The 26,834-nt window shown below is 46.6% G+C and overlaps 2 protein-coding genes across 2 annotated transcripts in view; one reads left to right on the top strand and one right to left on the bottom strand.

Moving 5' to 3' along the window:
- Positions 1-4,387: 4,387 nt before the first annotated feature.
- LOC130869583 (40S ribosomal protein SA-like) lies at positions 4,388-5,412 on the bottom strand. Its single transcript, XM_057761870.1, has one exon. It carries the CDS (start codon positions 5,338-5,340, stop codon positions 4,450-4,452), a length of 891 nt encoding a protein of 296 aa, XP_057617853.1. The 5' UTR covers positions 5,341-5,412; the 3' UTR covers positions 4,388-4,449.
- Positions 5,413-12,832: 7,420 nt separating this feature from the next.
- Positions 12,833-26,834, top strand: part of Eddm13 (epididymal protein 13) — a 31,525-nt gene continuing 17,523 nt past the window's right edge. Inside the window, exons 1-4 of the mRNA XM_057761883.1 lie at positions 12,833-12,917; positions 16,487-16,516; positions 23,533-23,544; positions 23,845-23,871. Coding sequence (XP_057617866.1) covers positions 12,833-12,917; positions 16,487-16,516; positions 23,533-23,544; positions 23,845-23,871 — 154 coding nt within the window. The remainder of the gene's footprint in view (positions 12,918-16,486; positions 16,517-23,532; positions 23,545-23,844; positions 23,872-26,834) is intronic.

The following is a 26,834-nucleotide window of genomic DNA, read 5'->3' as shown; positions in this document are numbered from 1 at the left end:
TACTAACAGTCACTACCATTCTCCTGCCTCAGCATCTGAAGTTCTGGGTTTTACAGATTTGAGCCACGACATCCAGTGTATTTATATTCTTTTAAATAGCGATCATGTGTAGTTATGAAAAATGTCCAGCAGGGGACAGCAAAGGCCATTTTCTGATCTGTGGTGCGGACGGGTTCTGCTTTGACTAGACAAAGGGAATGCTTTTCTAATGTTTTTAGATTTATTTATTGTTTTATGTGCAGTATGTACCATGAGTGTGCCCGGTACCTGTGATGGTCAGAGGAAGGCATCAGATCTCCTGGAGTTGCAGTGATAGACAGTTGTGAGGCACCATGTGGGTGCTGGGAATGAAACCTTGGTCCTCAGAGAGGCAATTGCTCTTGACTGCTAAACTCTCTCCAGCCCAAGCAAATGCCTTCTAGTGGACCAAACAGTAAAAGAGAACCTTTTGAAATCGGAGTTTCGTGCATGCAGTGTGAAGCTAAACTCATCCCGCCCCCAAATTCGGTTTTTAAAGATTTATTTAAACTAAATAAAACAACAGCAAAAACAGCAACAAAAAGCCTAATGTTGCCGGGTGGTGATGATTCATGCTTTTAATCCTAGCATTCAGGAGGCAGAGGCGGGAGGATCTCTGAGTTGGAGGCCAGCCTGGTCTACAGAACAAGTTCCAGGACAGCCAGGGCGATGCAGAAAAACCCTGTCAACAACAAATGTGTGTCTGTGTGTGAGTACATGCCTGCATAAACCAGAAGAGGATGAAAAACTGTTACCCAAAATGAGTTAGAGGAGGTTGTGAGCTGCCCAGTGTGGGTGCTGGGAACCGAGCTCAGGTTCTCTGCACAATCACTAAATGCCAAACCACCTTCCCAGCTCCTAATGTTCATTTTTTAATTATTGTTTATTATGTATACAGTAGTCTGCCTGCATGTATGCCTGCAGGCCAGAAGAGGGCAGCAGATCTCATTATAAATGGTTGTGAGCCACAGTGTGGTTGGTTGCTGGGAACTGAACTCAGGACCTCTGAAAGAGCAGCCAGTGCCCTTAACCACCATCTCGCCAGCCCCAGCTTCTGATGCTTTTTTTTTTTTTTTTTTTTTTTTTTTAAAAATCTGTCCTGCCTGCCAGCTCCCAAATCACAACATGGAGACTTAATTATGAAAGTTCAACCTTAGCTTAGGCTTATTTCTAACTAGCTCTTACAACCTAAACTAGCCCATTTCTATTCATTTGCCTTCTGCCTCTTGACTTTATTTCATTTACTCTGTATTGCCCATGCTGATTTCCTGCTTCTTCTGTGTCTGGCTGGCGACTCCGCCTTTCTCTTTCCCAGAGTCCTCTCTGTAGCATAATTTCTTTCTTTTTTTTAAATTTATTTATTTTTATTGATATTTATTGAGCTCTACATTTTTCTTTGCCTCTCCCCTCCCCCCTTCAACGCTCCCCCAAGGTCCCCAAGCTCTCAATTTACTCAGGAGATCCTGATGTTTCAACTACATTTATTTGTTTCTTGTCTGGAGGTTGGTGAGTATGTGCCCTGATGCCCATGTGATGGTCAGAGCACAGCGTGTGGAGGTTGCTTCTCTTTCCACCTTGTGATGCCGGTATAGAACTCAGATCGTCCAACTTGCGGGTGCCATCACCCGCTGAATGGTCTCCCCTGCCTCCGATTTTCCATGTTTTGTAGATCTTACCATGAGTTATTTTGTTATCACAGCCCTGAAATTCACAAGGTTGTTATTAGCATGTAATGGCCTCTTGAACTGTAGCTTGTTTTTGTTAGGTCAGGGCCTCCACACTATAGCCAGTGCTCTACCTTTGCTGTCCAGTGAATCCCTCACTGGATTCTGGCCAAGAATTCTTCTGAGTCTTTAAAAAAAAATTTTTTTTTTGGCACAGGATCCTGGAACTCATTCTAGTCCAGGCTGGTCTTGAACTTGGGATCTTTATGCCTCAGTCTCTTTAGCAGCTGGGATTATAGACCTGTGGCATCAGACATAGCTTATTTTTTAATATTAATTCTTTTTAGGGGCTGGAGAGGTGGCTCAGAAGTTAAGAACACTGGCTGCTCTTCCAGAGACCCTGAGTTCAATTTCCAGCTACCACATGGTGGCTCAAAGCCATCTGTAATGGGATCTGATGCCCTCTTTTGGCGTGCAAGCATACATGCAAACAGAACACTGAACACATAATTAAATATTTATTTAAAAAATTTTTTGAGACATGTTCTCGTGTAGCCCAGGCTGGCATGAAACTCTCTACACAGCTGAGGCTTGATCTGACCTCCTGACCATGCTGCCCTTTCTTCCCAAGTACTGGCTTTGCAAGCATGTACTTCCATGCCTTGCTTATGCAGTTTGAAAAATATTTATTTTAAATGTGTATATGTATGTGGGGGAGACAGTGGGATTTGTACATGAAAGTATTCATGCTCTTAATTACTGAGTCATCTCTCCAGCCCCTCTCCAGATCCGCCTGCCTCTGCCTCCCGAGTGCTGGGATTAAAGGCGTGCGCCACCACCACCCGGCTTCACTGCACAGTATTTAAAGCTTTCTCCTCTGATATCTGCCACGTACAGCTGAGACTTCAATGTCTTTTCTACTCCTGGGGTACAGCAGCTTTCCCCATTCAACCATGACTTAGTGTCCACTAAGGAATAAGCTCTTTGCTTACTGATCGGAGGAATTTATTTGTAACATGTTAATAACTGAATATTTTTCAAAAGCTAGCTAGCTAACCAGATGCATGTGACGCCCAGACAGGACTGCAGCACACAGTGCTGAGAAGAGAGAAAGTCACAGAGTGATCCATAGGGAGAGCTGGGCTTTCTCAGCAGTCTTAGCTTCTGGCATCGGAAACAGCAAAACTACTTGTATTTAATTTTTAAATTTTAATTTAATTTTTTTTCTTTTTTTTCTTTTTTCTTGTTTTCATCATTGGGTTTCTCTGTAGCTTTGGTGCCTGTCCTAGAACTCGCTCTGTAGAACAAGTTGGCCTCAAACTCACAGAGATTCACCTGCCTCTGCCTCCCGACTGCTGGGATTAAAGGCGTGCACCACCACTGCCCAGTTTAATTTAATTTTTGCATCCCTTTATTTGTGTTTGTCTATACCTTGTGCATACACACGGAGAGCAGCAGGCAACCCACAGCTGTTGATTTCTCTTACCGTCCTCTGGGAACTCAGGTTCTCTTATGCTTGGGGCCACGTGCCTGTACCCACTGGGCCACCTGAGAGATCTACTACTTGCATTTTGATTACAAAGTTTCTTGATAAACATTTAGCGAGCACGAGAAAACAAAAAAACACCAACAACACGCAAAGTAGTGTCTCCAAGAATGTCAGTCATTGAGCCAAGTGTGCTCAGGAGTCCGCTGGGAGCACAGGGAGAGGAGTGGGGATGAAACTTGTCCTTTGCCAAGGGAGCCACAGACATTAAGCAACTGCAGCAGGGGCTCCTGTCACCAGGCCGGAATGACAGCCCTCCCGGGTGCGCAGGCCGGCCGGCTAATTAGTCCCCAGTCCCGCAGCAACGCTCCACTCGCTACTTCAGCTCTCTTGAACTGGTTCAAATTGATTTATTCCCAAGTCCTGCCAAACTTAAAGCTATTTTTTTCTCTTTGGCGATTGTGTGTGTGTTTGCGCGCGCACAAGTCAGCACAAGATGCCTGGAGTAAATTGGTCACAAGGACCCCTTGGTGAGGTGTTCAGAGTCCCCACAGGAGCTACTCACTTTTAATGAGCCCCAAGAGTACGCAGCTCAATTCCTACCAGCTGAAGTTTGAAATTAGCAACAGAAAGTTAGCTCTGAGAACCTGGAAAACATCGTCAGTCACTGGCCCTGAGGGTGGCCTGCTGCTACTCAGTGCCCATTAATTTAAAGTGATTCTCGCCTGTGTCTGATCATAAAGACAATACACACATATTCACCAAACACACTTGATAACACAGAGACAGGACAATGAGAATGTTTACGTTGTCAACAGTCCCACTAATCTATTTACAGGTTTTTTTTTGTTTGTTTGTTTTTTTTATTTTTCGAGACAGGGTTTCTCTGTGGCTTTGGAGCCTGTCCTGGAACTAGCTCTTGTAGACCAGGCTGGTCTTGAACTCACAGAGATCCGCCTGCCTCTGCCTCCCAAGTGCTGGGATTAAAGGCGTGTGCCACCACCGCCCGGCTACAGTTTTTACTGTACATATGAGTCTGCATGCTACCGCCACCCTGTCTGTGTGAAAGTCAGAAAAACCAATTCCCAGGAGTCAGCTTAGGTTGCCAGTCTTGGCAGCAAATGCCTTTCCCTAATAGACCATCTCATTGGCCTACAGTTTTTTTTATTTTTGTTTTTAATTAATTAATTAATTTATTAATTAATTTATTTATTGACAGCTTGTAGGAACTTTATTTTCCTTCCACCTTTTTTCCCTTTGCTCAGGTGTCTGCAGAGGAGCTCAGGACCACTCAGTGGTGGCTCCAACCCACTCGGTGGCCTGCGCTGTGGGAGCTGCTGACCAATCCTCAGTGGTTGGCTGGGCACTCCAGTCTTCAGTAGGGAACTGCTGGATGGGCACCGAGGGCACCTGCACCCCCTCAGACCAGTCAGCCACCTCTGGCTGAGCAGCAGTGAACTCAGGAGCTGGTGCAGTCCACTCGCCCTGAAACTCCTCCTTGGTCACAGCCTTCTCAGCAGCAGCCTGTTTTTCCTTCTCAATCTCCTCTGGGTCTCTGTAGAAGTAAAGATCAGGCATAACCTCCCATGGGTGCTCACGGGAGATAGTGCCACGCATGCGGAGTACTTCCCGGGCCAGCATCCACCACATCAGGCCCACTGAGTGAGCTCCCTTGTTGTTGCATGGGATGGCGATGTCCACGTAGCGCAGAGGTGAGTCTGTGTTACACAGGGCAATGGTGGGCAGGTTCACGTAAGACGCCTCTGTGAGGGGCTGGTGGTCAGCCCTGGGATCGGTCACCACTAGAAGCCGTGGCTCCCTGAAGGCTGCCTGGATCTGGTTAGTGAAGGTCCCTGGGGTGAAACGGCCAGCAATCGGAGTGGCTCCAGTGGCGGCAGCAAACTTCAGCACGGCTCGCTGCCCAGTGTTCCTGGAGGAGATGACGCTGACATCAGCAGGGTTCTCGATAGCCCTCTCAATAGCCCGAGCTGCAAGCAGCAGCTTCTCCCAGGTCCTCTTCAGGTTGATGATGTAGATGCCATCACTTTTCCTTTTGTAGATGTACTGCTCCATTTGAAAGTCGAGGTTGGTGCCACCTAAGTGGGTGCCTGCAGCGAGGAATTTGAGGACATCCTCCTCCTTCATCTGCAGGACATCAAGGGCTCCGAACATCGTGTAAGTTTCCCTTTAAGTTACGTCGGGAACCAAGAACAACGCCGTATGGACCCGTCCCGGGGCAGCGAGGAAAGGCTAATTTATTTATTTTTAAACTAGGTCTCCTGTAGCTCAGACTGGCCTCTGACTGGCTATGTCACCAAGCCTGGCTTTGAATTCTTGATTCTCCTGTCTCACCTCCCCAGTGCTAGTGACAATTTTAGTACCGATGTGGCTTTTGAAGATTTTGGGTGTATGTATAAACATCTACATTTGTGTGTATAAAAATATAGACACACATACCACTGTCCCTTAGGATTCATGGAAGAGTAGTCCCAACAGCTGCTTATAAAAGCTAAAATCAACGGATGCTCAAGTTCCTTATGAAAAATGTGTCCCAACTTGCACATAATCTATACATAATCTCATATTAAATCACCTCAAAGTCAGGTGGTGATGGGCACGCTTTAAATCCATGACTCAGGAGGCAAAGGCAGGGAGATCTCTGTGAGTTCAAGGCAAGTCCGGTCTACATAGAGAGTTCCAGGAAAGCTAGTCCAGGAGACACAGAGAAACCAAAACAAACAAACAAAAAATCACCTTGAATCACTTATTAATATCTGATACTATGAGATCCTATGCAGATAACTATTACACTGTGTTGCTGAAGAACTGATGACGAGGAAGAGCCTGCTATGTTCAACACAGATGCAACTGTGTGCGTGCATGTGTTAATCTCCAGCCCCTTGCCCGAATTGCGAACTGTACTGTAGAGTGTGGCGTGTAGAGCAGGCGTTGCGCTACATTGGCCCAGACTCCATGTGCTCTCTCAAGCTCAGGTCAGCTGTCCCTGTGGGTTCCTCTGTCATGACCTGGATCCCCCACCCCGCACTCCTACAGTCCTGCCTCGCTTTCTCCAGAAGGACTCCGGAAGCTCAGCCTAGAGCTTGGCTGTGGATCTCTGCATCTGCTTCCATCAGCAGAGACGTGAGTTTTGCTGTGGCCTCTTCACGCTTAAGTATCATTTTACTTGGTTCTCATTTGTTCCCCTCCCCTCTGCATAACGCAGGAAGCACAGGAGACAGTCTAGCCTAGGACACTATTTGGTTTGTGCTACACACACACCCCGTTGTGGCAGCCAACTCCTTCCCTTGCACTTACTATGCATAGACACACCCCTCTCCAAACAAGGCATCTAGCAGCCTCTGAGTTCCTCATGCCACACACGTGTATCACGCTACTGTGCTCCCATCTCTGGCTCTGGTAAGAAACAGCCAGAAAGTGGGGGCCACCCTGAAGGAACACTGTGTGGCTTTCATTGTCTGTGATGCTGGCACTCTGAGCAGGACAAGGCGGTGGGTGCAGAGAAATCTGATATCCCTGGAGAGATGGAAGGCACAGTTTGTGTTGGAGTCTCAGGTGGTGACAAAGGAAAGCAAGGTGGTGGCGGCACACACCACACACCTTTAATCCCAAGCAAAGCAGGTGGATTCCTGTGAGTTCAAGGCCAGCCTGGTCAGCAGAGTGAGCTCCAGGACAGGCTCCAAAGCTACAGAGAGAAACCCCATATTGAAAAACCAAAAAACAAGCCAGGCGGTAGTGGTGCACGCCTTTAATCCCAGCACTTGGGAGGCAGAGGCAGCGGATCTCTGTGAGTTCAAGGCCATCCTGGTCTACAAGAGCTAGTTCCAGGACAGGCTCCAAAGCTACAGAGAAACCCTGTCTCAAAAACAAAACAAAACAAAACCCAACAAAAAAACCAAAAAAACCCAATAAACAAACAAACAAAACCCACAAAGAAAGGAAAGAAAAGTAAGATGGTCACAGCATTAGAAAGGTTGAGAACCACTGCTTAAAGGGAGGCTCAAATGAGCAGGGGACCTGAGGGAGAGAGCTTGTCAGTGAAGGAGATTAGGTGTCAGAGGCAAGTGAGGACAGTGGGTTAGGGCTCAGGGTAGACACCTCAGTGCAACAGAGAGGTCCTCTCCCGCCCCTCTCATTCCCTCCTCTCTTCTTCTTTCTCTTCCCCCTTCTCCCCCCTTTCTTTCCCTCCCTCATTCCTCTCCATCTCCCTTTCTCCCCTCTTCTGAGACAGTTTCATGAACACCCTGCTAGCTCGGGGAGGGCTTCCTCAGCCCCGCACTCAGAGTGTGACTAGAGTCACACCTCAGATCAGGTGCTGAAAGCACTAATGAAAGAGGGTGAAGAGGATCCCCAAGTCTGAACAGGAAGGAGGTAAATAGGACTAAGAGATTGGAGGGACTTTAGACTTCCAGGAAGAGCTGACTGCCTAAGGGTGGGAGAGCACAGGGTGGTGGAGGTGAACCTGGAAGAGGACACAGAACGCTGGCTCGCTGGGATGGGGCCTACAGTGTTCTGTCAGGATGACACGGATCACAGATAGCAGGACACTTGTTCCCAATGCGCTGAAGGGCTTCCCCACCTTTGATGCCTGTCCCCTGCCTGCCATAACTGCCCATTCAGAGACAGAGCCCCAGGGAGTTCTAGGAGTTCTTGGCAGCTTCCCAGAATGCCCTCCTCACCTGTCCTTTAGCGCCTGTGTGACTTGGGTTTCTCAACAACACAAACTAGAGTCTCCTGGGAGGAGGGGCACTCGTTTGAGAAAATGCCTCCATCAGATAGATGGGCATATGGGCAAGTCTAGGAGGGCGTTTTCCTGAATAGTGATTGATGCAGGAGGCAGCAGCCACTGTGGGCGGCGCTATCCCCCCCGGCAGATCCCCAGACTGAGCAAGCCTTGGGAGCAAGCCAGTAAGCAGCACCCCTCCACATCTCTGCTTCAGTTCCTGCCTCCAGGTTTCTTTCATCAGCTGCTACCCGACCGCCCTCAGATCTTTGATCTTAAGACTGTAACCTGTACTCCAAATACACCCTTTCCTCCTGTTTTTATCACAGACTGAAACAGAAAGCCAGCCAGCCCTACCTTTCCCACAAGTGACATTTGTGGATACTTGAGAATCATGGAACTTTCATTTAACTACCAAGTTCCTTTTGTGTAGCAGGTGTTGTGCTGGTATCGGGGATAGTCTCAGAAAAGGGTCCTCACCTTTGAAGACCTCACAGGCTGGTGGGGATGACAGACCAACACCCCAACGGCAAACACCCCTGGTGAGGTCTCCCTCCCTCCCTCCCTCCCTCCCTCCCTCCCTCCCTCCCTCTCTCCCTCTTCCTTCTCCCCTTTTCATCTGATACACTTTCCTGTAGCCCAGATGGGCCTCACCTTATTATGTAGCCAGAGTGACCTTCAACCTCTGATCCCCTGTTCTCACTTTCTGAGTCCTGGAATATTCTCTCTCTCTCTCTCTCTCTCTCTCTCTCTCTCTCTCTCTCTCTCTCTCCTTCCCTTCCTCCCTCCCATCCCACAGGTCAGATGTGCCTGGAACTTGGGAATTCATGATTCTCCTGCCTCAGCGTCGCTAGGGATGAACTCGCACACTCAGCCCTGCTGTGGTTTTCAGAGATGCTCACATCACCTCCCAGTCCATCTGAACTAAACATGTCCGTGCTCCACCAAGAGAATTTCCTCAATATGACTCCATAGCCAGACACAGCAGTGTTCTACATCATCTCAGAAACTGGGAGGCCGAGGCAGGAGGATCTTAAATTCAAGTCTAGTCTGGGCTACAAAGCACAAACCTGTCTTAAAAGCATACAAAACCGGGAGCCTAGGAAATTGCCAGGCAGGTAAAGGTGCTTGCTGCTAAACCTGATAACCTGAGTTTCATCCCTGATCACATGGTAGGAGACAACCATCTCCTCCATGTTGTCTGCTGACCTCCATGGCCCTTCCTTGTTGAAATGTGCATCCCCCACAGTGCCTCTCAAAACAAACAAGCAAACAAGAAATGTGAAACAGGAATAAGTCCCAGGGTAGCCTGGCTGATAGAATGCTTAATGCTTGCCTGGTCAAACCCCAGAAGCACATAAACTGGGTGTGGTGGTGACACCTGCCATCCCAGCACTGGAAAAGCAGGGGCAGAAAGGTCAAAAGCTTAAGGTCATGCTCAATGATGTGGTGAATTCCAGGCTAGGGTGGGCTCTGGGATGCCTTGCCTCAAAAACCAAAATTGTTCTTGGTGTAGTAGCACATGACTATAATTCTAAAACTTGGGACACTGAGGCAGGAGGATTAATGAGAGCCTTAAAAGGTTTTGCCTTTAAGATTCCCTTTTAGTTGAACCTGGAATGGCTACTAGATGCCCAGGGCAATGTCCCCAGTTAGTTCATTGGGGCACCTGAGGATAGGGAACCTGAAATGAACCTATCCTATAATCATACTGATGAATATCTTGCATATCGCCATAGAACCTTCATCTAGCGATGGATGGAGATAGAGACAGAGACCCACACTGGAGCACCGGACTGAGCTCCCAAGGTTATAATGAGGAGCAGAAGGAGAGAGAACATGAACAAGGAAGTCAGGACCATGAGGGGGGCACCCAACCACTGAGACAATGGGGCCGATATATTGGGAGCTCACCAAGGCCAGCTGGACTGCTACTGAAAAAAACATGGGATAAAACCGGACTCTCTGAATGTGGCGGACAATGAGAGCTGACGAGAGGCCAAGGAGAATGGCACGGGAACTTTCATCTGGCGATGGATTGAGAGAGAGACAGAGACCCAATTTGGAGCAACGGTCTGAGCTCTTAAGGTCCAAATGAGGAGCAGAAGGAGGGAGAACATGAACAAGGAAATCAGGACCACGAGGCGTGCACCCACCCACTGTGACAGTGGAACTGATCTATTGGGAGCTCTCCAAGGCCAGCTGGTCTGGGACTGAATAAGCATGGGTTGAAACTGGACTCTCTGAACAAGGCGGACAATGAAGGCTGATGAGAAGCCAAGGACAATGGCACTAGATTTCGATCCTAATACATGAACTGGCTTTGTGGGAGCTTAGCCTGTTTGGATGCTCACCTTCCTGGACCTAGATAGAAGTGGGAGGACCTTGGTCTTCCTGTAGAGCAGGGAATTTGGACTGCTCTTCAGTATCGAGAGGGAGGGGGAGTGGACTGGGGGGAGGAGAAGAGGAGTGGGGATAGGGGGAGGGGAGCGGGGGAGGGGGCAATATGTGGGAGGAGGGGGAGGGAAATGGGAAACGGGGAGCAGTTGGAAATTTTAATTAAAAAAGAATAAAAAAAAGATTCCCTTTTAGGGTTCAATTAAAGATGCCATAAATAGCTAGAGGGGTGTTAGAAATTTGAGGGTTAAAATCTGAGGGGTAAGAAAACTACTCACAACGGGAATCGTTTGTTCATGTTTCTTTATTCTTCTCTTCAATTCATCATTTCTCATTGTTTCTTCTTGTTCTTCCTTGTTCTGCATTGTTCTTAGTTCTTCATCATTCTTCCTTGTCCTACATTATTCTACCCATTACAAATGTTCCCAGTCATACATACCCTTAAACCAGCAATTCCACAGCCCTAGGAGGTTCCAGGGCCGGAATTATTTTGCCCCATAGAAAATCAGATAAGAGCTCTCTCTCTCTCTCTCTCTCTCTCTCTCTCTCTCTCTCTCTCTCTCTCTCTCATACACATACACACATGTGCGCGCACGCACAGATCCGTGGAAGTGGCTAGTACACATCTGGTGAACTCCTTAATGGAGAAAGTTAGTTAAGAAAGGGAATTAAATCATCGGGAATTCTAAAGGGGAAGGCTAGCGTGCTATGCTACATTTTTAGGTGGTTAGTAAAGGGCTAAAACGTTTATTTCCGGTGCGCCGCTTTTTTCCTCTCCCAGCATGCATAGGTAACCAAGCAAGAAGCTAGAAGCCATGGCTCTTGATCAGATAACACGTACACCAGACGCTGCAGTTCCTACAGGCCTACAGGTCTGGAGTACACACCGGGGGAGAGCCAGGCCTCTAGATTATCATCAGTTCCGGGGTATACTGTTATCAGCTGTTCTGGTCGGTTGGCGATAGTGAGTCTGCAGCGCCAGCAGGAAGGAAATTCTTTCTCTGGGAGCAGTTAACTATCTCTTCCGCTGTCCTGGAGAGTAAAACAGAACTGTAAATTTCCTGAACTAAAATCATCAGTCTGAGGAGAAAGTGCATGTAAGGGGTTAAGAATCTTTTAATGGGGTAAAACCAGGACAGCTGCATGGGCAGGTAGTAATTCCATGTCCTTGGAGATCTGTGAAAATCTTAAGTGGGATGCTCTGTGCCTGGACCCTAAGCCTTGACCAAAAGCCTGCTGATAAGATAATTGCAGGAAGATAGAGATCTCTGCGCTTACCTGGGAGAGAACAAGGCCTGGCAGTGAGAAACTGTTTTCACACATAGCCCAAAGTCATAGAAAACTGTTCTGAACTAGGGAATTAATTCCCAAATATGTAACAGAAAGGGAAGTCAGCTACAGCAAAAAACCTACAGCAAAGAACAGCCATTTTATTTACAGAGCAAAAACGCCAAATAGCCTTGCCTTTTGCTTTAGCCTTTACCAGATCCCTTGGTTCTGATAAGTCGCTCGTGAAAAGATGGTTGAGCAATTACTGTATAATGTTGTGGATTATAGCTCTGGATCACCATGGATTCGAATCTAGCCCAGGATACAAAATAAGATCCTGTCTCAAAACAGCAACAACAAGAGTCCCTGTAGGGACTGGAGCTATGGCTCGGTGGTTAAGAGCCCTGTCTGCTCTTCCAGAGGACCTGAGTTTGATTCCCAGCACCTATATGGTGGCTCACAACCATCCAAACTCTGGTGCCAGATAGTCTGACACCCTCTTTGGTCTCTGAGGGTCCTGATGCATGTGATGCACAAGCACACATGTAGGCAAAGCACCAACACCCACGAAATAAAAGTAAAAGAAGAAAACTAAACCGCAATACTAAGAGCTCGAGAAATGGCTCAGCAATTGAGAGCACTTTGTTGCTATCGCAGAGGACCAGAGTTCAGTTCCCAGGACTCATGTTGGGTGGCTTTCAAACGCCTGAACCTCCAGCTCCAGTGGACGGACACACACACACACACACACACACACACACACACACAGAGAGAGAGAGAGAGAGAGAGAGAGAGAGAGAGAGTTAAACTCTGTTAGAGGCAGAGGCAGGTGGAGCACTGTGAGTTCAAGGTCAATCTGGTCTACAAAGTGAGTTCCAGACAGTCAGAGATTGAAATCCTGTCTTGAAATAAAAAAAAAGAAAACAATAAAAATAAAAATGCAAAAAACCACAGTTAGCTATGGATGTCACCAAACAAGATGTTGCATTTGGGCCACAGGAAAACAAGCAAGTAGGCACAACATACAACTATCATAGAGTGTTGCTTTAAGAAGAAGATCAGGTGCTGGTGGGAAGGGGCAGTTGCTGGGCCAGCAGCTGGAGGCGTGGGCACGGGTCTCTCCAGCTGGCTGCCTCCAGGTAGCTGGAAGGCATATGTGGGCGCAAATTTTGTCTTGAGAGCCCGGGAGAACAGTGGGTGACCAGAGTCCTCTTGAACCTGGAAGGAGAAGACCAGATACTGGGTCCAAGCCCCACTATGTGCAGATTGGAGCCATTTCTGAAGTGGTCCCTGGTGGTCCTCCTTTTCCTGGGCCTGGCAGAGGCCTGTATCCCTCGTAAAGGTGAGGTTTCCACCCACCTCCATCTCTTCTCTGTGGCATCTTAGGATGGGGAGGCCACTGAGGCTCGACTCAATAAGCAGTTCTGAGGTCTACACAGGCCTCCTTGCTTTGGGCTTAAGCAGTCTGTTTTATTTTCTCGCATGGAGAAGGCTGCATGAGTCCTAGGTTGTTGGTCTTAAAGAGATCCATGACTTCATGAGTTTCTAGCTGGCGGCCTTATCCTTGGAGGTACTAGTATCTATGTTAGTCCCAGGTTGGGGGGTTGCCGTTGGGGACACGGATGGCTTCATGAGTCCTAGGTCAGCAGCCCTGCTCTGAAGTTCCTAGTGGCTACAGGAGTTCCTTGCTGGTGGCTTGTCCCTGCAGAGGAACATCCTGCCATCTCCATCTTCATGCTCATCAGTGACTTTTGCCCACATGGGGCAGACACCCACCTGTGTCGGTCAGCCTCTTATCCCTGTCTTCTCATTGTCATAGAACCCCCTGGACTGCCCTGTGTCACTGCAGAGATCACACTTGTGCCAGTGGAGTCATCAGCCCTATAGCTAGAGTGCAAGGGAGATGGCAGGTCTTTACACTGGGTCCCCTGGACTGCCCTGTGTCACTGCAGAGATGGAATTGAGGTGGTGCTGAGAGTTAACAGCCTGGTAGCTGGTCCTTTACGATGTCAGGATGCCTAAGACTCCACTGGAAAGACTCAATCGAGTCTTGTCACGAACAGCACTCTCTTCCCCAGCTACTAGACCTACAGTGCTTTCAAGTCTTAGTTTACCCTCAATGCTGGGAACAGAGTTGGGGAAAAGCAGGCATAGATCTGTCTTAATGTGATCCTCATGATAAACAGATAACCACATCCCAGTAGGGGCTTTAGGGGAGACTGTTCTGGAAAAGTGGCATTTGAGAAGAGACCGCAACAAGAAGCAGCTAAGGGGTTAGAGATTATTTCAGGCAGATGGAACTGCGTGTTGGGTTCGAGGACACGGAGTCACTTCAGGGCTCTGAGAGAAGTCAGTTTGGCAGAAAGATGGCAGATAGGATGAGGCCATGGGGGGGCGAAGGTTGTAAGAACAGAGAGAGTGTGGGAACAAAATATAAGGGTTGTTGGGGTCATAGGAAGCATGTGTTTGTTCCTCCTCCTCCTTCTTCCCTTTTCTCTCTTTCCTTCCTATTCTTCTATTTTAAAAGATATCTATCTATCTATCTATCTATCTATCTATCTATCTATCTATCTATCTATCTATCTATCGTCCATCCGTCCGTCCGTCCGTCCATCCGTCTGTCCTTCCTTCCGTGCCACAGAGTACATGTGAAGTTCAGAAGACAGCTTCTAGGAATTGTTTCTCTCCTTCTACCATGCAAATCCCAGGAATTGAACTTGGATCCTCAGGCTTTGGTGGGGGACAGCACCTTTACCTGCTGACTCGTCTCTCCTGCCCTTCTTCTGAGTTCTCGGTCTTTTCCTATCTTTCATGATCCTCAAACATTTAAATGATTCTGGTCAGTTTGTGTCAAAATGTCTCCTAGACTGAGTTTCCCTGAGGTTTCCCCCATGATTAGACTGAGGTTATGCATTTGGGGGAAGAATACACCAAAATCACCCTGTGCCCTCATTGGGGGATACAGCCAAGTGATTGGTGATGGTTTGTTTCTTGCCTATGACGTTCTCTCTGACCTCTTGGCTAAGGCTGTTGGGAAACCAGGCTTCTCCACTACCTATTGCTATTTCCCTTCTTGTAACTGGTGACTATATGCGGGACATACGGAGACTACACATATCTATTCTTTTTCTTTTCGTGTTGGCCAATTAATTTGAGCAGCCACCTGTAGATCGTGCCTTAAGAAGGGATTGCTGGCAGTAGTGGCATATGCCTTTAATCCCAGCATTTGGGAGACAGAGGCAGTGAGTTCCAGGCCAGCCTGGTCTATAGAGGAAGTTCCAGGACAGTCAGGACGTCACAGTGAAACCCTGTCTTGAAAAACCAAACAAGGGGGGGGTGCTGTAGTGCAGAAATTTTCTATTCTCTTTACCTGTTCTATACACATTAATTAGAATTCCTAAAGTCCTTGAATGAGACCAATGACTCTTTTCAATGAACACTGGCAAGTAAAGATAAACAGACAATGGGTTTACAGCATGACTCACTGTGTCTGATGAGATTTTTATTTTTTTCATTTTTATTATTATTTTTCCTTTTTTTCTTAAATTTTCTTTTATTTTGTGGGAGGGGTGCAAGGGCTGAGGGCAGGATGTGAAGGGACGGGAAAATGAGTGGGATCAAGATACACGAGGTAAAAGACAGACAGATAAGTACATTTTAAAAAGAGAAAAAAGAGATGAACTGGGCTAGAAAGGCGGCTTAGAAGATCAACCATCACATGGAATGTTTGTTCACTCCTCTCCCAGGAACTCTTTTCCCAATCGACTTTGCCAATATTTGTAAAACACAGCTGCCTCCAGTCTATATGTGCCTCCTAAGCCCTAAGCACAGGCTGGAGGATGAACGAGTGAACGTTGGCTGGGTGATGGAGGCACAAATGGGATTTGACGGACAAGCAGATGATAGCTGGGCAGTGGATGGACGGAAGGAAGGAAGGGTGGGGCTGTATGGAAGGATGGGTTAATGGATCGTGAATAAGTTTAGGGGTGGTTGAGTAGCTGCAGGTTTGTGTAAGTGGCTAAGTGGGTAAGTAGATGGATGGAAGGATCAGTGAATGGATGATAGACAAGTATGTGGTGAATGGGTGGGTAGATAGACGGGCAAGTGTACAGTGTATGGGTGGGTGGAGTGCATAAAAGGATAATGGATGTACCTATGGGTGTATGAGTAGATGGAGAGTTGGTAAAGTAGTCATATGGATGGATGGATCAAAGGATAGACAACAAACAGTTGTTAATGAATGGGTAGACACATGGAGGGATGAATGAATTGGGATGAACACTGGGTAGATTTATGGGTGTGTATGGGTGTATGGGTGTGTGTGGGTGTGTGGGTGTATGGGTGTGTATGGGTGTGTGAGTGTGTGTGGGTGTGTATGGGTGTGTGTGGGGATGTGGGGGTGTGTATGGGTGTGTGTGTGTGTGGGTGTGTATGGGTATGTGTGGGTGTATGGGTGTGTGTGGGTGTATATGGGTATGTGTGGGTGTATGGGTGTGTATGGGTGTGCATGGGTGTGTATGGGTGTGTGGGGTGTGTATGGGTGTGTATGGGTGTGTGTGGGTGTGTGGGTGTATGGAGGTGTAGAGTAGATAGATGGGTGCAAAGGTGGCTGGAAGAACAGGTGGATGGATGATGGGTAGGTGGATGGGTAGAGGAGTGGGTGGGGAATTGATAGATGGAGAATAGATATGAGGTAGATAGGTAGGTGAGTAATAGGCAGATTTAGGAGATGGGTGGGTAGATGAGTGGACTGGAGGGACTTTGATAGAAACTGTGTATATTAGCTCCAAAACTGCGAGAGCTGTGGGTGGTCTTGATCATTGTCGTGATCTGAGTCTCATGTCTAATTCTCTCCCTGCACCTGCTGCCTGGCCCCGTCGGGATCCACATGAATGATGCTTTTGCCTCCAGTCGCAATGGAAGAAAAAAGTAAGAACTATAGCCACTCCGTGTCTATGTTCTCATAGGTGGCTTCCCTCAGATGCTGTTGGATCTGGAAAACCCTCTGAGAATCCTGGGGAAGAGTGGAGTGTGGCTTCAGTCTGCCATAAGTCTTGGCTTGAGGGTCATAAAATAACTATTAAATAAAATAACTATTAAAAGTAAGCAGCTGCTAGGCATGATGAGATATGCCTGTAATTCTCCTGGAGGCAGGAGAATCGGGGGTCCAAGGTCATCCTTCGCTACACAGTGAGTAGAAGGCTAGCCTGTGCTACACGAGACCCTGTTTAATAGAAAATAGCTGGACTCTCTCACTTCTGTACCTGCATCTAGTCTGTCATGGTGTGTTGATTTGACCGGCTAGTTAAAATGCAATCTCAACCAGGGAAGGAGTCGGAGTGTTGTGCAAATTCAGGATTCTCCAGAGAACCAGAAAGAACAGACCAGAGAGAATAAACAGAACATAACGAAATGGAAGTAGATTAGAATAAAAATATAACAGAAGTAAGTTAGTACCAAGTAGCCATTTAATCCCAGCACTCAGGAGATGGGGACAAGTGGATCTCTGTGAGTTCAAGGCCAGCCTAGTCCACATAGTGAGCTCCAAACTTTACATGGGTTCCAGGCATCAAACTCAAAGAAAAGAAAGAAATAGAATATAATAGGATAATATAATATAGAGTAGGAAATAGAAAATAAAAATAAGATAAGATAGAAATAGAAACAGAACAGAACAGACTAGCATAACCTATGATACGATATAGAATGGAATGGAATGAATATGCAGGTGTGAAGACTTATTTGGCGACATTAGCTCACTTGACGATGGAGACTGAGAAGGTGCACAACAGAACATCCCAAGCAGTTGGATGTGGTGGCACATGCCTTTAATCCCAGCACTCTGGAGTCAGAGGCAGGTGAATCTCTGTGAGTTAGAGGCCATCTTGGTCTACAAAGTGAGTTCCAGGACAAGTTCCAAAGCTACAGTGAAACCCTGTCTTTAAAAACAATAACAACAAAAAGACAGAACATCTCAAGCTAAAGAACCAGGGAGGTTGGTAGTGTGGCTCAGTCCAAAACCGAAGCTGCAGAAACAAAGATGCCAGTGATATAATTCTCAGTCTTAAGGCAAAGGTCCATGGGCCCAGGGAGCCACTGACGTAAGCCCTGGAGTTCCAAAAGTGCAGAACCTGGGGTTTTCATATCCAAGGGTAGGAGATGAAGGAGATTACAGTTCCACCAGCCTACTGAACAGCACACACATCCACTGAGTACCGTCTCCTCCAAAACACACCTACAGACACCCCGGGGCCACGCATCATCCAAAACACACCTACAGACACCCTGGGGCCACACATCAAAGCCAATGCCAAGTCACTTAGGCCTCTGCGGAGGAGGAGGAAGGACTTGGTGAGACTGACACTGAGAACCACAGATGCCACGATGAGATAAAATTGTGATTTCCCAGCTACCCAAGTGTCCCGTAATTCAGTCAACTGTCACACCTTTGGAAAGTCCCCAGGGGTGACTCAGTGGTTCTTGCTGGTCCTTGGAGAATAATTTCTCCATGACATAAGGAATAAGGAAAGGTCTCTGAGACTATGGATCCCCAGAGAGTATGAGCCCTTGTCTTTAGTCTTTTTTTCTTCTGGTTTTTCAAGACAGGGTTTCTCTGTGTAGCTCTGGCTGTCCTGGAACTTGCTTTGTAGACCAGGCTGGCCTCGAACTCATAGAGATCCACCTGCCTCTGCCTCCCAAGGACTGGGATTAAAGGCGTGTGCCACCACCGCCTAACTCCTTGTCTAGGCTGGCCTCAAAATTGTGGTAATCCTCCTGCCTCAGCCTCCCAATGGCTGAGATTTCGGACATGAACCTCTATGGTTGGCTCACATAAAAATATTTCAAAAATATCTCTTGTATCTAACTATCAATGATCAAACAGAATTATGAAAGTGCAAAAAAATTTGTTTGTGGCTAGTTTAATAAATAGAGCAGAGCCTGCTCACAGTGCGGGCCAACTGCATGGCTGTAGTGCTCCATCTGTATAGATATCTGTCTCTAGGAAAACATATACAAGAATAGTTATATATGCAAATATATATGTAAAGCTAGTTAGAAAAACACAAGACTAAAGGAGGTGTCTTAGTCAGTGTTCTATTGCTGTGAGGAGATGCCATGACCATAGCAACTCTATTTTTAAAATAATTATTTATTTTTATTTTATATGCACTGGTATTTAATCTGCATGTATGTCTGTGTGAGGGTGTCAAATCACCTGGAACTGTAGTTATAGACAGTTGTGGGCTGCCTTGTGGATGCTGGGAATTGAACCCTGGGTTCTCTGGAAGAGCAGTGAGTGCTCTTAACTACTGAGCCATATCTCCAGGCCAACACAGCAGGTTTTATAAAGGGAAACATTTAGTTTGGGCTGGCTTACAGACATGGTGCTGGAGAAGGAGCTGAGAGTTCTACATCTGGATCAGCAGGCAGCAGGAAGAATTAGACTTTGGGCCTGGTTTGAGCATTTGAAATCTCAAAGCCCACCCCTAGTGACACATTTCCTCCAACAAGACCACGCCCACTTCAGCAAAACCGTACCTTATAATAGTGCCTCTCCCTGATGACCAATCATTCAAATCTATAAACCTATAGAGGTCATTCTTACTACAGGAGGGTTATGGATGATTTTCGCAATCAGTGTTACCACCATTATGACCTTTCTAAAATTATCTGTACCTGCATAACAATGGACATGTAATTATTCCAAGAAGAAACAAAGAAGTTCATGGGGAGACTGAGGTAGCTTGGAGAAGTATTAACCCTATCCTTTTTTTTTTTTTTGCCTCTGTTTTTCATGCTGACTCCCTGGGTCCTGGTTCTTCTTCCAGTCAAATGTAAGTCCCAATCTCTCTATATAAGCAAGGGTTGGGGTGGGGAGTCAGCTCAGGGAGATGGAAGAGAGAGGCAAACATCTGGCCATCACCTTCTGTGGGAGCAGACTCAGAGTGTGGCCATTCAACCTAGATCTGAAGGTCATGGTGTGGGAAAGGGTTCATCTTCAAGGCCAGCCATTCTCTTAGATCTTGTAAGAATGATGCTTGCAAGAGAGGAAGAAAGAGTTCTTGATTTCCATGACTTTGATATTAACATCTGTAGTGTCAGTGAAGTGACTTGGTTAGGTGATGGAGGAGGGTCATCTTTCTATCTGTTGCTTTCATTGGTTAATTAATAAAGAAACTGCTTGACCTCTGATAGGGTAGAATTAAGATAGGCGGAGTAAACAGAACAGAATGTTGGGAGAAAGAAGCCAAGTCAGTGAGTCGCCATGATTCTCCCATTCCAGACAGACGCAGGTTAAGATCTTTCCTGGTAAGCCAGCTCGTGGTGCTACACAGAATATTAGAAATGGGTTAGATCAATATGTAAGAGCTAGCCAATAAGAGGCTGGAACTAATGGGCCAGGCAGTGTTCAAAAGAATACAGTTTCCATGTAATTATTTCGGGTAAAGCCATACGGGCTGCCGGGTGCCAGGAACTTAGCCCGCCGCTCCTTATTACAACAGTTAGGAGCTCATTCTATGTGTACGGTCAGGCAGACAGGCCTTCTTTTCTGAGAAGTAACCATCTCAGCGTCCAGCCAAGAACAGGAGGTAACAGCTGTTTTGGAGACCATATTCTGCTAATCTCCTGGAAGTCACGTGAAACAGGGAGGATTTAGATAACATACATAACTGGTACCCCAGAGTCCTCACTTCTGCAGTAAACGTGTCTTCAAAGAGAAGCAGGAACCGTAGGTTGCATTAAAGTTCCTCATTCTGGTTCCTGACCCTTTTGGGGGGATCTCTGGAGTGCACTGAGGGACGATGCATAAAGGATGACTTAACTAATTCCACATTCCTTCTCAACTTTGATTGGACAAATGTTTGCATCGGTCCTGACTCATCCTCTTCTCCCTGATGCTCCCGTGCCTACAGTGCTGAAAGGTAAGAGTCTCAATCTGTTTCCTTCTCCATCTGCTCTAGTTGCCTTTGCCCCCACAAAAACAGCATGAGCTGGCTTTCAACCAGTATTTCCCCTCCTGTGTCCACAGCCCAGCTTCTCATCTAGGGACTAAAGGGAATCTGAGAACCTAGAATACCTCCTTTGACAGAACTCAAGCACCACTCTTTTCCCTCCAAAAAAAAAAAAAAAAAAAAAAAAAAAAAGCAATGTTTTTTCCTTGGTCCAAATGTACCTGGCTTGTATCTTGGTGAGCACAAGATCAAGGCAAACCCAGCCAAGAAAGAAAAGAGTAAAGAAACAACCATCCCCCGTGGCAGGCAGGGACAGATAGTAGTGATTTGCAGAGCAGAGCCCTCCTCCAACACAGTTCACACACAGTCAAAAAAGAAAGCACTGGAGGGAAGATGCATTCCCAGTATGCTTAGTTGAAGGGTCTATCTAAAGAAGTGACCATGGAAGACACATTGTGAGGCATGTTTAGCTCACAGGCATGTTAGAAAAGTTAAAGATGTTGGCCAGGGACACATCTGAGCATGTTCAGTTTGAATCACATACATAGTGGAGAGGAGTGTTTCTGAGCATGCTCGGCTTGTGTCTTAAGATGATTGACAGGATGGACTGGAGAGATGGCTCAGCGGTTAAGAGCATTGCCTGCTCTTCCAAAAGTCCTGAGTTCAATTCCCAGCAACCACATGGTGGCTCACAACCATCTGTAATGAGGTCTGGTGCCCTCTTCTGGCCTGCAGGCATACACACAGATAGAATATTGTATACGTAATAAATAAAAAAATATTAAAAAAATTTAAAAAAATGATTGACAGGAACATTTCTGAGCATGCTCTGTTTGCACCAGTGGGCTGGGATCTTTCTGGTATGTTATCTTTCTTTCTTTCCTTTTTTTTTTTTTTTTTGGTTTTTCGAGACAGGGTTTCTCTGTAGCTTTGGAGCCTGTCCTGGAACTCCCTTTGTAGACCAGGCTGGCCTCGAACTCACAGAAATCCGCCTGCCTCCGCCTCCCGAGTGCTGGGATTAAAGGCGTGCGCCACCACCGCCCAGCTGTTATCTTTCATCATGAAATTTTCTTTGTTTTTGTTTTGTTTTGTTGTTTTAAAGACAGGGTTTCACTGTGCAACTCTGGCTGGCCTGGGGCTCACACTGTAGACCAGGCTGGTCTCGAACACTCAGAAATCTACCTGTCTCTGTCTCCCAAGTGCGGATTTTAAAGGCCTGCACCACCATATTTGATTAATCACAAAATTTTCATTGAAAAAGGTGAAAGGAGAGTTTGAAGGAGTTTGTCTCTAAACAGGCCTTCCTTGCTAATACAAGCTTCAGAATGGGACAGAAACAGAAGCCATTTGACCAGAGAGTAAACTTTAGATCTACCCTAGATCTAATTTGGCTAGAAAAAGTCACATGGGTTGGGAAGATGGCTCAGTGGTCAGTGTGCTTACTGAAAGCATTAAGATATGAGCTCGGATTCCCAGAGTCCATCAAAAAGCCAGCGGGTGTGAGCCTAGCACCTTGCTCTACAGCCATCACAGAGCTCCTTCCAGCATGGGAGCAGGCAGGCTGCTGCGCTGCTACCCTCAGCTCACTAAGTCCAACCCGAATCTGCTGCAAAGGGACTCTTGGGAATCGCAGGGACCCCGAGCCTTCATCTCATCAGGACCCATTGTAGATTCCACTTTCCAGCATATTTCCAGCCCCCAGCGACTGACCTTGTTTTCCCTTTCTAATTATGGCTTTGTCTCTCTGACCCATCCAACCCAATGTTCTGCGCTTCATCTATAATCTTGGCCACCACGTCACCCCTCCCGGTCCTGCTGCCATCAGGAATCCTGGGTAAGTGTGTGAATCCCGTTGACAATGTCATGGACTGGGAAATTCAATGGAAGACTTTGAGCAAGAATTTGTGGGCTGTGAGACAGTTGTAGTGGTGAATACCTTTAACCCCAGCACTCAGGAGGGAGAGGCAGGGACTCTGTGAGCTCGAGGCCAGCCTGGTCTACATAGAGAGTTCCAGAACTATGGGCTACATAGACCCAAGAATTAAAATTGTGAACTGCACTGAAGGTTGTCTTTTGACCTCCGCCTTCTATGACTGAGCTGGGACAAGGAATTGAGACTCTTAAGGAAATTCTAAATCAGTGGTCCTCAACCTTCTTAATGTTGCGACCCTTTAATACAATTCCTCATGTTGTGGTGACCCCAATCATAAAATTATTTTCATTGCTACTTCATGGCTGTAATTTTGCTACTGTTACGAACTGTAATGTAAATACCTGCTATGTGGACAGCCTTAGGCAACCCCCGTGAAAGGGACATTTGACCCCCAGGTTGAGAACCACTGCTCTAACTTGTTTTGATGCTAGCTGATCAATGGGTTTTCCTTTTCTCCTTTAGTTAAAGAGTGACAACTCTGTGAATTTGAGGCTAGCCTGGTCTACAGAGCAAGCTCTGTCTACAGAACAGCCAGGGCTGCACAGAGAGACCCTGTCTCAGAAAAAGACAGGAGAATAGTTTGGCACACAGTGAATACTAAATGACAGATGTAGATTTATCAGGTAGAGGAGGGACTCTGAGACAGGCAGGAGAGCTGGGGTTTGGGGTTTTTATTTGGGGGGGTTAGGGTGTCTCACCTGCTTTTTTCCTTTAACCTGCTTTCTTTTGGTCTGAAGTTGTCTATGTGTCTCTTCTGTAGCAGGGACTGAGTTTCTGTCAATTCCAGCAATACAGAGATGCCCGAATGGTTGACTGGCTGGGGTCAGAGTGGGTGTCCCGATCTCCTTTGCTCTAGGGGTGTAATAGGTCCAAAGAGATCCACCTCACACGAGGGAAGATGGGCTACAACTCAGAGAGACAAAAACTGCTGGGAGAAAAAGCCACAAAGAAATGGAAACCTACAGCCTATTGTTGGGGAAAAAAGCCATTTTAAAAACAGACTGGGGTTTATAATGCTCCATCTCCTGCCTTCCTAAGTGGCCTTGGCACCACAGCCATACTTCCCCAAGAGGGTTGGCTGAGTCCCTAGGACTGGGAAAATCCATTCATTGTGGATTTTCTTTTTTTTTTTTTTTTTTTTTTTTTTTTTTTTTTTTTTTGGTTTTTCGAGACAGGGTTTCTCTGTGGTTTTGGAGCCTGTCCTGGAACTAGCTCTTGTAGACCAGGCTGGTCTCGAACTCACAGAGATCCGCCTGTCTCTGCCTCCCGAGTGCTGGGATTAAAGGCGTGCGCCACCACCGCCCGGCCATTGTGGATTTTCTTTCTGTTGCAATTGCTGTGTGTGTTGACATCATTTGTTTGTTTTTTGTCTCCTTCCTCAGAGCTGATGAGCAGACTGTCCCCGGATGGTAAGTGTGGATCTGTCTATGTCCTCAGCCCACAGTCTTTGCTCTTTCTTGTCAGTGGGTGACACAGACCTTGCGAGGCTACAGAATGCCTCATATCTTACCCAGTTTCATGCTTTGTCTTTTGACTCTAAATTTAAACTAAAAAAATATAGATATTGAAGGAGAACATGTGTAGAGGCATGCATGTGGGGTCAGAAGACACCTGGAGGGGAGTTGGCCCCTTCTTTCCACTGTGTGGGTCCCAGGATTAGAATTTAGATCTTCAGGCTTGCTAGCAAGCACCCTTGCATGCTGACCCATCTTGCTGTCCCAAAATATTTGGTATGTGGGGGGTGGTGTACACGCCTGTGCAAGCATGCAAAGGCCAGGAGAGGACACTGGGTCTCCTATTCTGTGTCTTCCAGTCTTATTTACACGAATACTTTCATGAGACAGTCTCTTATTAAACCTGGGGCTCACTGTTTTTAGGTTGACTCAGACCAGCAAGTGCCTGTGAAATTACCTGGCATGAGTGAGAAGGAAACATGGAACACGCAACAAACCTGCTTAGGAGTTTATTAGAGGGGGCATGTACAGGCCTGGGGAAGTCAGTGTGCAGAGAGAGAGCCGGGGGGGGGGGAGGGGGAGATGGTGCTTCCAGCTTTTAAAAGCTGCCTAGCGCATGTGCACAGGGGGTTGAACATGGCTATGTCACACGCAGATGATGGGGTTCATGCATGCACACAAGGGCTTATCTGAGTCATATGTGGATGATGTAACCACGCATGCATGCAAGGGCTTAGCTGAGTCATATGTGCATGATGTAATCCACACGGCACATGGGTCATGCGGTGCCCTTTAACATCCCCAAGGGCCATTAGGCACTTCTGCCTGAGAGCTTGTCTGCACATGCATGGCCCTAGAACCCGGAAGTATCGGTTTTATTGTGGCTGAAATCTTTACATTCTTGGATCCTTCTGTATGGCATCTCCCTAGTATTGGGATTGCTGGTGCGGCTGTAACTTTACTGCTGCTGTTATGAATCTTTTTTTTTTTTTTTTTTTTTGAGAAAAGGTTTTTGTGTAGCTTTGGAGCCTGTCCTGGAACTAGCTCTTGTAGACCAGGCTGGCCTTGAACTTACAGAGATCCACCTGTCTCTGCCTCCCAAGTGCTGGGATTTAAGGCATGCACCACCACTGCCCAGTTTGCGGTTATGAATTTTAATGTCAGTATCTGCTATGCAGGATATCTGAAATGTGACCCTCCCCAAATGGGTCATGACCCACAGGTTGAGAACCACTGGTATAAACCATTATGATATAATAGGATAGTATTCCATTAACATCTATACAATCAGCTTGGAGTTGAGAGTGGGTAAGAACAGAATCATTGGGGAATTGGGGACAAAGTAGCAAGTGATAAAAATTCAGCAACCGTCAGCAAAATGGCTCACTGGGCAAAGTTGCTTACTGTTTAGCATGATGACCCGAGTTCAATCCTCAGGGCCTACATGGTGGAAGGAGAGAGCTGATGCCTTTGAGGTGCCCTCTGAGCTTCACATGTGTGCCACGATGCACACATGCCCCCATTAATTAAAAGGGAAGGAAAATACAGCTAACTGGAGTGTTTCACATCTGTAATTCCAGCACCGAGGAGCAGAAGCAAGAGGGTCTTAAGTTCAAGGACAGTCTGGGTTACACAGTGAGTCCCAGGCTGTATCCTTAACTTTTCTCATGGCAGTGACAGAATACCCCAAGCTCAGGGAAGGGAGGGTTTATCCAGTTTACAGTTTGAGAGGGTAGCATGTAGGGAAATCATGGTGTTGGGGAACTGAGGCAGCTGCTCACGTTTCACATGCACAGTCACGAAGCGGAAGGTGATGACTGCAGATGCACGGGTCGCATACTCCTTTCACACAGCCCATGGGATGATTAATCTCCTTAAATGAGCTAAAGGGTTTTCAGATCTTTGTCACATTTTTCTAAGATGGGGAGATGCCATGCCATGGTATTATATATATATATATATATATATATATATATATATATATATATATATATATAGTGTGTGTGTGTGTGTGTGTGTGTGTGTACACGCACACATATGTGTTATCCAGGGAAACTTCAGTTCTAACAGTGACATTTCTCATTCTGGAATCTTTCGTATGAAGCTTATTTGTTCTACTTCAATTCCATTTTCTTTTTCTGAGACAAGATCTCCTGTGCAGCCCAAACTGGTCTTAACTTTCAGTCCACCTGTGTCTGCTTCTGAGTGGTGATATCACATGGGTGCACCACCTGAATATGATTCCATTGCACATATGTGCAGCGTATGCAGGTGTGAATGTTAGTGTGTGCATGGGTGTGTATATCCACACATGTTCCTGTGGAGGCCAGAGGTCAGAGTCAGCTGTCTCCTTCAGTTGCTCTCCACTGAACCTGGACTTCACTGTTTCTTTTTATTATTTTGTCTGCATGTATGTCTGTGAGCCATTTGCATGCAGTGCACACGGGGGCAAGAAGAGGGCGTCAGAGATGCTGAAGCCAGCAGTTACATGAAGTTGTGAGCCTCTCTGTGGGTGCTAGGAATCAGAACTTTGGCAAAATCGGTGTTCTTTTTTTTTTTATTTATTTTATTTATTTAGCTTATTTTACTTTATTTTGTTTGTTTTGTTTTTTTGAGACTGGATTTCTCTGCTGGGATTAAAGGCATGTGCCTTCACTGACCAGCTCAGCCAGTGCTCTTAACTGCTGAGCCACCTTTCCAAGCTTTCCTGGCTGTGTTTTTATGTTGAGGAAATGGAGGAAAAGTGTCGTGCAGCTAGGAGGTAGATGAACCAAGATTTGAACACAAGTCCTGTTTGTTTCACGACACCCCCGTTGGACCCTGAAGCCCACTTACCAAGGAGGGGTCGCCCCAAGAGACCACCCTCACACCACAGCTGCTGCAAAAGCAAGAGGAATTCTATTTACTGCCAAGACAGG

The sequence above is a fragment of the Chionomys nivalis genome, chromosome 2 (genome assembly GCF_950005125.1).
Source record: "Chionomys nivalis chromosome 2, mChiNiv1.1, whole genome shotgun sequence".
In the NCBI taxonomy this organism is placed as follows: domain Eukaryota; kingdom Metazoa; phylum Chordata; class Mammalia; order Rodentia; family Cricetidae; genus Chionomys; species Chionomys nivalis.
This window is presented reverse-complemented; position numbering and strand designations above follow the sequence as displayed.